The sequence below is a fragment of the Podarcis cretensis genome (genome assembly GCF_951804945.1).
Source record: "Podarcis cretensis genome assembly, chromosome: 13".
Classification (NCBI taxonomy): Eukaryota; Metazoa; Chordata; class Lepidosauria; order Squamata; family Lacertidae; genus Podarcis; species Podarcis cretensis.
The window spans coordinates 38669441-38683291 of record NC_137182.1 but is presented as its reverse complement, the minus strand read 5'-3'; the positions used below and the strand labels follow the sequence as shown (position 1 = coordinate 38683291).

At 45.4% G+C, this 13851-nt stretch overlaps 1 protein-coding gene across 4 annotated transcripts; it reads left to right on the top strand.

Moving 5' to 3' along the window:
• The first annotated feature begins 2 nt into the window (after nucleotides 1–2).
• TMEM143 (transmembrane protein 143) lies at nucleotides 3–13614 on the top strand. 4 transcript variants are annotated; one of them, XM_079951225.1, is made up of 8 exons: nucleotides 3–103; nucleotides 1163–1358; nucleotides 5861–5968; nucleotides 7430–7624; nucleotides 8746–8879; nucleotides 9952–10231; nucleotides 11293–11482; nucleotides 11616–13614. In XM_079951225.1, exons 2-8 carry the CDS (start codon nucleotides 1164–1166, stop codon nucleotides 11780–11782), a joined length of 1269 nt encoding a protein of 422 aa, XP_079807351.1. In that variant the 5' UTR covers nucleotides 3–103; nucleotide 1163; the 3' UTR covers nucleotides 11783–13614. The 4 variants fall into 4 exon arrangements, with proteins under 4 accessions (XP_079807351.1, XP_079807352.1, XP_079807349.1 ...); XM_079951224.1 differs by lacking the exon at nucleotides 3–103 and adding an exon at nucleotides 650–772; XM_079951226.1 differs by lacking the exons at nucleotides 3–103; nucleotides 1163–1358 and adding an exon at nucleotides 125–772.
• Nucleotides 13615–13851: the final 237 nt, after the last annotated feature.

Sequence of the window (13851 nt, the reverse complement as noted above, 5' to 3'; positions counted from 1 at the left end):
ATCCTACAATTCTGTATGCGGGAGCAGACGGCAGGCAAAGCTGCGCGCGCGCAGTTTGCACCGACAGCCCGAAAAGTGGAGGCGGGTGCGGGAAAAGGAACGAGTACGTGTTGCGCGCTCAGTTTAGCAAAGGAGAGGGGGGGGGGGAAGAGAACGATTCTCTGCGCCTGCGTGTTTCTGAAGTTGAAGTATTCTTTTGCCCGTCCGCAACGTAGACCGTGACTCGGTCATGGAGATAAGAGTTTATAGAGAAAGGGATAGGTAGAGTGATGAAACGATCGAATTTCCAGTTAAAAAATGAAAGGAAGTCTGCCTTTTGCCGGCGTAGAAAGGCGTTGCTCTGATTCATAGAAACGATATGCTGAAACTCTTGTATAAAACTGTGTAGGAAATGGGAGTGAAAAGCCAGTTTTTTAACTGTGCATAATTAACCCTGTGCATGATACCCTTCTACAAATTTTCTAGATCTGTAGCATAAACTCGCCAGCACAGTGCTGAACAGCTAAGCAAGGCGCCTGACGTACAGGGGAACTGAAGTCAAAGGCGCTAATGCGCTTGCGGGGGAAAGGAGGCTCCGCCCCCCGGGCACAAATAAGGAACGAAGGGCGGGAAAGAAGCTTGCGCGTGCGCACTAAGACCAATGTCAGCCCAGAGGTTAGGAACCTACTGCCTTGTATGGTGGGCTTCCCGCCCTCCGTCCCGTTTGAAACGGGCCCAAAGTGAATGCAAAGGCTTTTTCTTCCAGCAGGAGGAAGGAATCACTGCTTTGTCTGTAAGTTGGTGAGAGTATCGCTATTCTCATCAGTTCAGCCAACTTAATGCGTTTTGGGGCAGTGACCCCACCTCCTGTTTGGCTGATCTGATTTGGACCAGGCCCAGTTGCACAGGTGGTGGTGACACCGTTGTGCAGAAGACCTCTGGCCTGGCTGCTCTGGCCAAGGCTCTGACCGCAAGGAGCCTTTCCTCCCCTGTCCAGGGACAGATTTTGGCCTCCATGGTGTGGCCAAGCCTTTGGAAGTCTTTGACTTTGTTGCTTTGAAGAAAGATGTGCCCCGTTACTGGCTAATGCCCGCTGTATCCCACTTGCAAATTAGGGTCATTTTTGAAAACCTTTGGAAAGGAAGCTGAACATGCCTGACTGGTAAACTTTGAACTTTCCTAGAATGCTGTGCGCAGCGCGGTTAGCCTTAGGGGCTGGGGTTGTAGGGTTGCCATCCCGTGGCAAGGCCTCCCTCGCTGCCAAGATGGTGAAATACCGGAAGATGCGGAGACCAGTGGAGCCAGAGAACTGGGCGGTGGACTATCGGGAGAGATACATCCCCTTTTCCAAGGACTACCTGGTTGATGCTCTAGTGAAGGTATAACATGGGCTCTGCATGGGTTCATAATAAGTTATGAACATAGTGTTGTGACTGGGCTTTTTTTTTTTTGCTGGGGTGGGTCAGTCTGTATGATGCCTGAGCCCCTTCTGATCCCCTGGATCCAGCAAGGGTTAAAAGCTAATAGAGAATTCCATTGTTAAATTGGTCCAGCAAGGGTCGCAGTTGCCACCTAAGTACCATATAAGTACGGTCATTAGTATAACAGGATATTGCCCTGTGCCAGAGGGCAAATGGGTGTGGCCCCCTCCCACACTTGACTGGTAGTGTGAAGGACAGTAGCCAGAGTTGTGTGTCAAACCTGGGTTGGAATCAGAGTGCAGGCAGAAGCCAGAGAGAGAGCCATGCTTGATCTCTGCTTGAATCCAACGCTGTGGCTGGGAGAAGCAAGACTGTTTGCAGTGTTAATGCTGTGAGCCCTTCCATTTTAGGCTAAGGTGGTATATATGTGTAAATAAACCAGATATCCTAAAGACACCACAGTCTCCACTGTCCCTCATTCCAAAGAAACCAAACCTTGGGGAAGCGCCTGGAACCCCTGGAATCTCGCACCGCTCAGAAATTGGGGTGGTGTGCAACAATATGTTGCGTGTCAGACTCAGAATCCTCTTCTCAGCTAGCTTGTCGTACTTAAGATTGTACAGCTAAGCTTGAAGCTAAACTTAAATGAATACATATGGCAATTTGCTTACTTTTGCATGAGGCATTCAGATCCTTGGGTGCTGTACTGTATAGCATTTATTGGCCCAGTAACTTGGGCTACCTTGGTACAGAAGATGTTTTGTTTTACAATGATTGTATGTGTTCTTGGGTGCAACTCATTCATATTGAAGCCTGCTCCTCCCAACCACCCACCCCAATCCCAGAGCCTGCTGCATCCTCATGCTTGGTGTGGAAACAGTACAAAACATTTGCCCTTTAACACATCTTGCATTCTACAAGAGTGCATGGTGTTGAATCTAACAAGCGAGGATGGCCCTTCTAGAGAGTTTAATCACTACTAGGATGGCCAAAGTAGGGATGTGTGAAGAGCACAGACATTAAGAAATGAATATTAGGGTGTGGGAAAACTTAATGACAATGATTGGTCCAGGTAAAATTTATGTCTAATAATTTAAGAATATTTAAGCTGACTTTCAACACACAATCATAAGGTACTGAGCAAGATTAGAAATGCCAGAAGCTATTATACTGTATATCACTGTGCATACTTAAGTATAGTAACCAAACTTTGCATGATAGTTCCTGAGATCAAGGAGCAGGTTTTTTTCTGTGTTTGGATACAGTTGGGTGTTATTCTGAATCAAAATGACAGACTGAACATTTCATAACTAGCCTTATTTTAACTACTGATTTTTTGGTTTCTTGGAATTTCTGAGCAAATTGGATGAGGCTGCTAGTATACAATACATTCAGTTAAAGCACTAAAAAATTAATATTAATAGAATAAAATCTGCAATAAGAAAACGTCAACTAATTCTAAATATCTGGTATAATAAGAATATCTTCATCAGTTCCTTCCTTGAGGAGGAAGGGTGGGATATAAATTAAATAAATACAGGCGGTGACCATTTCACACAGGGATTCGATTCCCAACCCCTGCATATGTTGGCAGAGTGCGTATAAGCACATCCTGCCCCCATTATGCCCCTGTTAAGCTGCCTTCTGTGCATTGGTGATCATGCATCAGTTGGATGTGCCTCAAATGGTTGCTGGCTGTAATAGGAAAGAATAATAAGAGAGTCTGGGGGAAATGAATGAGTTTTTTGAAGGGGATTTTTCTGTAGCTCTGAAGCCACTACACTATTTGCTGAATAAGTGTAAAATGAGGGAAGTGAAGGCTGAAAGGGGATGTGGATTATTGAGAAGAGGGCTGTTGTTCCAGAGCAGAAAAGGAAGAAAGGGATATAAGGAGAGATGAAAGAGAAGCTATAGTTAAGAGCTGCTAGCATTCCAGGATTTTCCTGTGGTTCAGAAATTGTATAATGTTACTCTGGAGACCCTTGGGAACTCCATTGTATATACAGTGGTACCTCGGGTTACATACGCTTCAGCTTACAGACGCTTCAGGTTACAGACTCCACTAACCCAGAAATAGTACCTCGGGTTAAGTACTTTGCTTCAGGATGAGAACAGAAATCATGCTCCAGCGGCGCAGCAGCAGCAGCAGCAGGAGGCCCCATTAGCTAAAGTGGTACCTCAGGTTAAGAACAGTTTCAGGTTAAGAACGGACCTCCGGAACAAATTAAGTACTTCACCCGAGGTACCACTGTATTATTATCAACCTTATTAACATATTTTTATCTTCAGTATGTGAATGGAATATTTTGATAGGAGCTTTATGTCAGAGAGGAAAGCCCCCCTTTGTGAATTGGGAGAAGGAAGCAAAGAACAGAGTGGCTGCGTGTTCTTGGAGAGCATCACCTTCAGAAGCTAGGTCAAGAGACCCTGACACATTTCATTGACAACCAGATAGGGATAGCTGGTGGCCCTCTGGGCTGTCGACACTGAACAATATGGAGCAGGCTTAGTGCTAAGTGTGCAATGAGATCATGTTCCATTGCGAGTAGGTATGTGGGGTGTGGGTGTAGAGAGAGAGAAAGCGCACTATATGTTTTCCCACCTTGATGTTAACGGTGTATGGAACCTGCTGCAAGCATCTTTTTGTATTTTCTTTTATTTCCATCCAGGATTTCTTTCTTGCTGAATTGGCCACCCCAGCTATAGTCAAGAGACTTATAAAGTAAGGTCTAGAAGACTATCTTCTCCTTTCTCCCCCTCCCCTGTGGGAGGTGTAAAACATACAAAAGCCAATTATAAATTACCTAATGTTTGAGCTTCACTCACTCATGTGTATAGTCATAGGAATATAAGAAAGTGCTTTGTATCAGGTCAGACTATTTGTTCCTCTAGCTTAAGACTATGTATGCACCATTCATGAAAAGCCCATGACTCCGCCCCACCCCGCCCCCCAAATTCTGGGGTCTGTAATTTGTTAAGGGTGCTGGGCAGGGCTTTTTTCAGGGGGAACTCAACAGGAACTCAGTACAGGAGAGCTCCGGCTCCTCTCTAGTGAGCGCCATTGCCATTCTAAGACAATGAGGGTGGTGGTCACAGTGACCTCTTTCTAGAAAAATAGCACTGGTGCCAGGGATTGTAGCTTTGTGATGGGTAAACTGCAGATCCCAGGATTCTTTGGAGAAAGCCATGTGCTTTAAATGTATGATGTCTATGAAGCCTAAGTATTGACTAGCAGTGGCTCTCCAGAGTCTCAGGCAGCAGTCCCTTCACATCACCTGATCCCTGATCTCATTCATATATATATATATATATATATATATATATATATATATATTATTAATTTCAACAACATCTGATACAATCTTTTTGGACTTCCATCAGCACCTCTGATGATCCACCATTTTTATCATTTCTTCTGCATTTCTTAAATTCCTATTGCGGATAATTATCTTAACTCACAATCCACCTCTTTAACCATTTTTGCAATAATTCAAATAATTTACCTCATAAAACTTCTTGCAAACCTACAAACGTAATCTGGTCATTACGATCCCTGATCTCTTCTATGTGCAAAGCACAGGATCGGCCAATGGACCGGGGTCCCTTTTGTAATAGGAAGCTGACGTGCGTTGTCTTACTTGAAGCTTGGAACATGGAAGCCTTGCTCATAATGACGCCAAGCACCCCAGCTAAAAATGAAAGAAGCCACAAATGCTGAAAGGAGCTTTCTGGGAGCCTGGTTCACCACAAAAGCTTGGATCTGCCTAGAACTGGTGGCAGGGTGTGTGTGTGTGGAGTTCTCCAGTGGCAGCTCATAACTTGTTTATGTATGCAGGGTGTGAATTTAGTAATTGGCGTGCATGTATGTGTGTTACATGTTCTTAATTAAATGTAGATCAAACCTGTAAACAACAACAACTTAATCCAACCTTTACTATTGCCAATTATTTATTAAATCTATTAGGAGCTTTTCTTGCTGCAGGCAACTCAAAGCGACTTTACAAAAAAGAAAAACATTAAAACACACACACACAAGCTTTATAAGGCCATGGATTGTTAACAGCCAAAGGCCTGGTTGAAAAAGAATGTTTTTGCCTGGCGCTTCTACCAATTTGGTGCGCACCAGATGTTTTAGACTAGGACTCCTATCATGGGAGTTGTAGTAAAAAACGCCCAGAGGGCTCCAAATTCGCAAAACTGATTTAATTCTTATCAATCCAGTTGGGGACTAAGTTTTTAAAAAGTTGTTTCAGATTGATAGGGAAGCTTAAGGATAACACTGCTGTAGCAGCATGGAATAATCTGTCAGCCCGTTGCCTCAATTATAACAATATCTCAGGACAAAGTAAGGCATCCTTTTAATAATCTGCTGCAATTCAGCATATCACAACAAACGTATGTAAACAGGTCATTTGGTTCTAAACCACCTTTGGACTAACCTTGTCTGTTCCTTCTTTCAGGAGTTCCACTCTTCTAGTCAAGCAGATCGCGCCACTTTCCTGGCATTTGTCTCTCAAGTGGACTCGTCCCTTCTTCACCGTTACCACTCCATCCTAGAGCAATTACAGGTAATGACAAAGTACGCTCCTTGTGGGGACTGGCCTTGTTTCTGAATGAATTGCTCATCCAAATGCAGAAGGGGTTGGGGAACAGCATGTGCCGGAAGCTAGTGGGAGGCATTGTGATGAGATCCTGGCTTACTCACTAGTTTCCGGGCTCAGAGGTACAGGAACTGATCTTTAAAGCTCTCCACAGCTCTGTAATTCCTCAAGGACTGCCTCTCCCCATATGAACCAACTCAGACCCTGTGGTTTTCATCACAGACCCCTTCTTGCTGTGCTGCACCTGAAGTAGGTACAGATTGTGAATCAGGCCTTCTCAGTGGTGGCCCCCTGTTTGTTGAATGCTCCCTCAGGGTGATGTACCTAGCACCATCCTTGTCAATCTTTAGCTGGCAGGCTAAGGCCTTTCTGTGTGGCCTGCTGAGGTGGTGGTCATCTTTTAGTGGGATGGGGAGGACTTGTCCTTACTACAGTGGTACCTCGGGTTAAGAACTTAATTCATTCTGGAGGTCTGTTCTTAACCTGAAACTGTTCTTAACCTGAGGTACCACTTTAGCTAATGGGGCCTGCCGCGCCGCTGCCACACGATTTCTGTTCTCATCCTGAAGCAAAGTTCTTAACCTGAAGCACTATTTCTGGGTTAGCAGAGTCTGTAACCTGAAGCGTCTGTAACCCAAGGTACCACTGTACAGTGGTGCCCCGCAAGACGAACGCCTCAGAAGACGAAAAACTCGCTAGACGTTTTCTTAGCCACTTTGCAAGACGCATCTCCCTGTGGGCTTGCTTCGCAAAACAAAGCTTGCCCCGCAAGCTCCGGGGATAGCGGGGAAGTGCAGCGCGCCTTCCCCTCTGTCCCCGGACCTGGTAAAAGCAAGGGGCGGCAGGGAGAAGATTGCTTCCCCTCTGTCCCCGGAGATTGCGGGGCAGGCAACGGGGAGAAGCAATCTTCTCCCCGCCGCCCCTTGCTTTTACCAGGTCCGGGGACAGAGGGGAAGGCGCGCGCCTTCCCCTCTGTCCCCGGAGATTGCGGGGCAGGCAACGGGGAGAAGCAATCTTCTCCCCACCGCCCCTTGCTTTAAACAGGTCCGGGGACAGAGGGGAAGGCGCGCGGCGCTTCCCCTCTGTCCCCGGATGGTCTCCATAGGAACGCATTGATTGATTTTCAATGTATTCCTATGGGAAACCGTGCTTCGCAAGACGAAAAACTCGCAAGAAGAAAAAACTTGCGGAATGAATTAATTTTGTCTTGCGAGGCACCACTGTATATTGTAGGATGAGCGTCAAAGGAATTTTATAGGGCCCATTGTTTTGTATTTCTTATGGTGTTAAGTTGTGTTTATGCATTCCATTTTACCTTGACAAGCTGCTTCCAGGCTTTTTATTGTGTAAAATGACCGATCAGTGCAGTAAATAATAATAACACTGTTAATGGCATTAATACTGGCTATTTATTTCTCCCCTTCCCAGGCTCTCTACGCACCTATTAATCCCGACCAGGACACACTGCAGGAGTTCTCTCTGACTGATGCTGAGCGGTTAGCAAAAGAACAGGAAGTTTTGGCCAGGATGGATCCATTGCTGGACCAGGCCAACTTCAACAGTTTGTCGGAGGAAACCCTGGCCTATGCCCTTGTGGTTCACCATCCTCAAGATGAAGTCCAGGTGAGACCTGTCCCAGGATAGGGCCATTCTTCCTCCCCGTAACACAGTGTGACTCTTAACAAATCCAGATTCTGTACATACATGTTATGGGAGTTTTCTCACTGTGGAGATTAAGTTCAGGCACAGCTCCACCAGAGGCCCTTCAGCTTCCCTGTGTCTGAGCTTCTTCGTATATTCGTATATTCTTCGTATATTATTATACAAGCCAGTTTGATGTAGTGGTTAAGAGTGGTAGTCTCATAATCTGGTGAACTGGGTTCGCTTCCCCACTCCTCCACATGCAGCTGCTGGGTGACCTTGGGCCAGTCACACTTCTCTGAAGTCTCTCAGCCCCACTCACCTCACAGAGTGTTTGTTGTGGGAGAGGAGGGGAAAGGAGAACGTTAGCCACTTTGAGACTCCTTCGGGTAGTGATAAAGCGGGATATCAAATCCAAACTACTACTACTACTACTACTACTACTACTACTATTACTCTTCTTCTTCTTCTTCTTCTTCTTCTTCTTCTTCTTCTTCTTCTTCTTCTTCTTCTTCCTATTAGCCTTCCTGTCATCAGTTTATTATCCTAGGGCTTGAAGCAATAGAATTCATACAAGAACCATGAGAAATTCCTATTAAAATGTACAGAATATTGTTGAAGAGATCAACAGCACAGTATCCCCAGATGTGAAGCTAAAGGCACACCTTTAGAGCAGGTGAACCCATTGGACTCCAGCTCCCAACAGCATCTGGAGGGCTGTAGATTTCATGCACTGCTGCATGAAAGCCTTGTGACTTCAGCCCCTGTGTCTCATTTTTACATTGAAAAGTGCTCTCCATGGTGATCCATTTCCTCAGATTACTTAACATGCTTGGCACTGATTTTTTTTTTTAAAATTTGCCACCATTGTAGATTTGGTTCCTTCTTTTATAGGCAGGTTGGCTTTATTTATTTATTATTATTTCTTAAATTTGTACACCACATAGTAACATTTATGTACAAATGTTTAAAATAAAAAATAGTGTGCACGCCCTCAAAACATTCACGCTATCGGTCGGTATGGAATGCTCCTTAGCTGTAGTTGCAACACAAGACCCCCTGCCCCAAAATGTAAACGTATTTTCATGCCTTCCTTTTTTCAGGTGTCAGTAAATCTGGATCAGTATGAATACATAAGATTCTGGGCTCTTGGCCAACGGTTCGGACCACTGCGTGTGATGACTACCCTTCAGAATCAGAGGGGGTTCTTTGGCACACCTCGGGTTCCACCAGACAGGCAAGTGAAAAATAATAAAAATAGATCCCACCCTGAGATCCTTTTGGGGAGAGCTGTTCCCCTGACTCTACATTTGCCTCTCCCAACTTGTTACACTGTTCAGACTCCCATAAATCTAGGCCTTAGGCTGAAGCTGTTGGGAGTTGGAGACCAACTGCATTTGGATTGCAGTAGCTTGGGAAAGTCTGCTCTGCATTAATTGGACAGGAAGAAAGGCAGTGAATACGTTTTGTTCATATGTGGATGGATAATTCAGGGACATACCGTACTGTGGATTCTTGGGCACTTTTTAATCAAAGCAGTTTCCAATAGTTTAGAGACTGAAGGAGTTTCTTAACTTTTTTTAAAGTTATGTGAGCATGATCCCTATTTGAAAAGGAAACACAGTACTGTTCGTCCGCTGCATCCATGCTTTATTGGTATTTGGCTCCACATGGACAAAATGTGTTTGGCCACTTAGTATGGTGTTTTATCCACCTCAGTTTATTTAATGATAATCTCTTCTGCCTTTCAGTCAACATTGTGTTTTATGGTTCTTGTTTAATACTTTATAATTTTAAATGATACATGTATAACAATATACAGTACTGAGTAAACTTTGCAGGGTTTTGATGAGTGCTTATACATTGTACCTCAGGTTCCATCTGCACTATACATTTAAAGCAGTATTATACCACTTTAAACAGTCAGGGCTTCTCTCAGAGTCCTATGAACTGTCGTTTGTTAAGGGTGCCAAGAGTTGTTAGGACTCCCCTCGCAGAGGTACAGTTCCCAGAGTTCCCTGGGAAGAGGGACCAGTTTTTAAAGCACTCTGAGAACTGTACCTCTGTGAGGGGGGTTGGTATCTCCTAACATCCCTCAGTGCCTTTAACATTCTGCAGTTCCCAGGGTTATTTAGGGGAAGTCACCTTAATGACTATCTGCTTATATCTTTAATTGAATTATCTTTTATGTTGCCTTGATATTTTTTGATATACTGGTACAGAAATATTTTATTTACCCATAAATAAAATGAAAATGCTTTCTTTCCTCTGTGGTTTTTTATTTCTTGCCCCTTTTCCTCCCAAACCAGACAGTACTTCAAACGGGTGGTGGTGGCTGCCCGGATTAAGAATGCTCACCTCATGCTTAAATGCTTTAAGGACATTCCGCTGGAAGGCCTGGAGCAGTTGCTGCCCGCAGTCAAGGTCCGCACCTCCATCTTCTACAGGGCCCTCCTCAACGGCATGCTGATAGTGAGCGGCTTGGCCGTCTTCGTCAACGTGGGCATGGTGGTGCTTTCTGACCTGAAGATTGGCACCACCTCCCTGCTGCTTTTCTTCGCTGCCTTTATGGCCTTCCGGGCTTGGAAGGTATGCATGCTGCTGCCGCCGCCGCTGTTTCTAGAAAACGGGCCCTGCCTCTTAAAACAGATTGCCAACCATGTGACCTTTAGTAACATGGCCTTTAAGGAAGGGGCGGACAGTTCCGACGTTGGGGCTGATGGGAGTTGGAGTCCAACAGTCAGCATGGTCAATGGCCAGGGATTAAAATAAAAATAAAATAACAGAGTCTGTAGTCCAGCAAGATCTGGAGGTTTCTGCCACTGTTTTGGGGTAGCATTTCCCAATCTATTGGTCACAAAGCCAGTAAGCCAAACATAATTATTACTTCTCATAATTTAACTGTTATGATGAAGATCTCTCCTTGAGATTCCAGAGAGCTGCTGTCAGGTAGACAGATTGGAACAATTGTCTGGTTTTTCTGGACAAAACAGGCCCACATGGTCATACGCACCCTGTCGTTTTCTCAAATAGAAGTATCTACCATTTATTCCATTGTGTGGGGTAGTTGGGGGAATTACCCATTGAAGATGCACTTAAAGATACCTTTGCCTTCAGGACAAAACCTGTAATACACACCTCTAAATGCACTACTCTCCCCATGTGGGTACTTGCAGGCTACAAGTCCTCTTTCCTCCTCTCACGCCCTGTCCCTCCTATTGATGGACACTTTGCTAGGGAATCGCAATACATGTCAACCTTGCTCAAAAGCACTGCTGTAACTGTGGCTGTAAACAGAGGAGGCCTGAATCCCAACTTGTCCACTGCTATAGTTAAACTATGGGACTCCCTCCCATAGGAGGCAGTGGTCACCACCAACCTGAATGGCTTTAAAAGACAATTAGACAAAATTAATCGATAGGGATAGCAGCGGCTACTACCTGTGATGGCTACGCTGAATACCAGTTGCTGGAAACTGCAAGGGGGCGAGGGCTCTTGTGCTCAGCTCCTGCTTGTAGGATTCTGACAGGCACTTGTGTGGCCGCTGTGAGAACAGGATACTGAGCTTGATGGGCCACTGGCCAAATCCAGGAGGGCTGTTCTTAGCAGTCTTGCTTCCTGTGGACACCCCTGCTTTCTTCTTGTTAAAGGTCTTTGGCCAGCGCCGGAATATCCACTCCCTTGAGCTGGTGCACATGCTGTATTACCGCAGCACATCCAACAACTCTGAGCTACTGGATGCCCTTGCTCTGCGTGCCCAGGAAGAACATGCCAAGGAGGTCATCTTGGCACACAGTTTCCTCCTCCAGCTGCACCAGCACTATCAGCCCCTGGACATAGGTATTTGCCTGGCCTTGGTTCTTTGGGTTGGGGCAGAGTTGAAGCAATGAAAAACTAAGCCATCCCCTGGGATGGGTTTGAACTTGTGAAAGGTTCTCTGACCTCTCTCTCTCTCTCTCTCTCTGTCCCCCAGACTCCAAAACCATTGAACGCATGAGGGAAGAGGTTCAGGCTTGGCTGCACCTCCACTCTGGTCTGGATGTAACCTTCTGTGCTGACCGTGCGTGCAGGCATCTCAGGGAACTGGGAGTTGGGGCAGGGGGCTCTCCTGCAACGGGGACCCATCCTGTGACTGGTTAGGAGCTTCCTAGGATTGTTCTGGCCAGCACTTTTGGTTCCTAGTGGTCAGGCCACCTGCTGAGGCCCCTAACGCTGAGCATGTGAGGCTTTGAAGGCACTGGCAGGGGGATTCTTGCCTTCCCAGGGCATTATGGGAGCAGTGCCCAGGGCTGCAGTTGTCGATGCTGCCCAGAAACCTCAGGTTTTCTGCTTCTACTACTGCTGTATCTCTCCTGGATGTGTATGTTCCTCCAGGAATCCATGTTGGGAGGAAACTCAAGCATGTAACACCATAAGAGGTGTAAATATCACCCGACATACAACATTCAACCTCATTACAAGGGGGGCATGTTACACCTCAGACTCAACTATTTGGAAGGCTTGTCGGGGGAAGCTTGTTTTTAAAGATGTCCCTGTTTTTGCAAAAACACTTTTATTATATGCTGCTGCCTTTCGGAGGGGGGGCGGCTGCCTGCTTTTTCTTGCATCTGAGGAATGTGGGGGCGAAGTTCCTTGCAGGGCTGTTTACATTTGAAATGAGAATGGCATAAAGCAATGAATTGCTTGCGTTTAGGGCAAGATGGGGTTTTAGAAATATTCCTTTGCTCTGCTGCTTGGGGGCTTTAAAAAAAAACGTATTAAATCACTTCTATAGCACTTTGAAATTCACAGTATACGCTTACGAGGAATTTGAAGAGTACTATGCACTTGGTTTTTGTTTTGCCTGTTTTGTAGAGACCACGGAGGTTGAGACGACACACACGCTGCATGGTCTTGGACATCTCAGTTCATGCAGTGCTTTGACTTGTTAGGGAAGGCCACTCGGCACGTTTCTAGAGGCACTTCTCCATATTATTGCCCCCAGATGTTCCAGCTTCAGGCCGCTGAACTGAGAACAGATTTGATGCCTTGGAACAAATTTATGCTCTGAGTTAATGAATGAGCTCCTATGTGTTTTTTAAGTTCCAGTATTGTACTCACTGAACCAAACTGTCTTTTGTTTTCTGGTTGTCAATTGGTCAACAGTTGAGGTTTGGAGTTCAGAAACTTGCACAAGTAGTAGGAATTATTAGGAGGGCTGTTGCTGATGGATTTTGAAGTTGAGGCATCTGCTACCTCCTTTGGATGCATGCAATAAGGTCTTAATTCTACCCTCATGGAGGGTACCTGACTTCTGCTGCCTCCATCTCTAAATAGTGCATGTGTGTTCAGTGTATGTATGTGTGCTTGGGGGGGAACGACTTCACCCTAATGAATGCCCTTGTAACTGAGCAGATGTGATTTTGTTCACTGTTTGTTGTGTTAGACTGGGGGCCAGCTGGCCCCCCTGAGCAGTCTCCTGTCCTTTTTTTTATGGGGTGCATGTACCAGCCGTGCCCTCCCGTGCAGTCTCCCATCAGCCATGATGCTGTCTTTGAAGCAGCACCTGCCATCAAAACCTTAGACAGAGAACTTGACGCAAATAGGAGCAAAGTGGAGGCTGCTTGTGGACACTGGTCTGCTGTTTCACAGTCTACAACAGGGCAATGCCTCTGTGATATTTTACATGGTAGCATTGCCCAGATTTTCACTTTTGATTTCTTCCCTTCCCCAAGAGAGTGCTACCTGTAGTTTTTGTCTCTTGTAACATGTCTCTTACCTACAGGTGTGTGTAGTGGTGTGAGAAGGCCCTCTAACAACAGCTTGTTCTGAGCTTCTCATGCCTAAAGTGAGCTCTTAGTCTTAAAATAGCAGTGGTTGGGTTTTGTTTTTGTTTTTGTTTAACCCTCCACCCATGTTGGAAGTCATTGTGGCTCAGGGGAAACTGCATGAATGTCTGTATCTTTGGCGCAATAAAAAAACATTTTCCCATATTGACAAGTTTTCTCCTACTTTTTATTCTGTTTTATTTTGCACTGCTTGGTCCTAAAGTAACTTCACTGAACTGAACAGCCAGGAGGGCGGTGGTTAGTTATGCTTGGATGTATATTCTTATTCTTATTCTTATTCTTATTCTTATTATTATTATTATTATTAAATTTGCTAGTTGCTTTTTCTTGCCCAGGGCAACCCAAAGCACCTTACATCCAAACCTAAAGACAGACAACCCC

Bases quoted from the DNA above. Each gene is read 5' to 3' on its own strand.
- TMEM143 (XM_079951225.1), top strand. From the start codon at position 1,164: ATGCTGTGCGCAGCGCGGTTAGCCTTAGGGGCTGGGGTTGTAGGGTTG. The intron at 1,359-5,860 runs GTATAACATGGG...TCCTTCTTTCAG, and splicing joins TGGTTGATGCTCTAGTGAAG to GAGTTCCACTCTTCTAGTCA. The intron at 8,880-9,951 runs GCAAGTGAAAAA...CTCCCAAACCAG, and splicing joins CCTCGGGTTCCACCAGACAG to ACAGTACTTCAAACGGGTGG.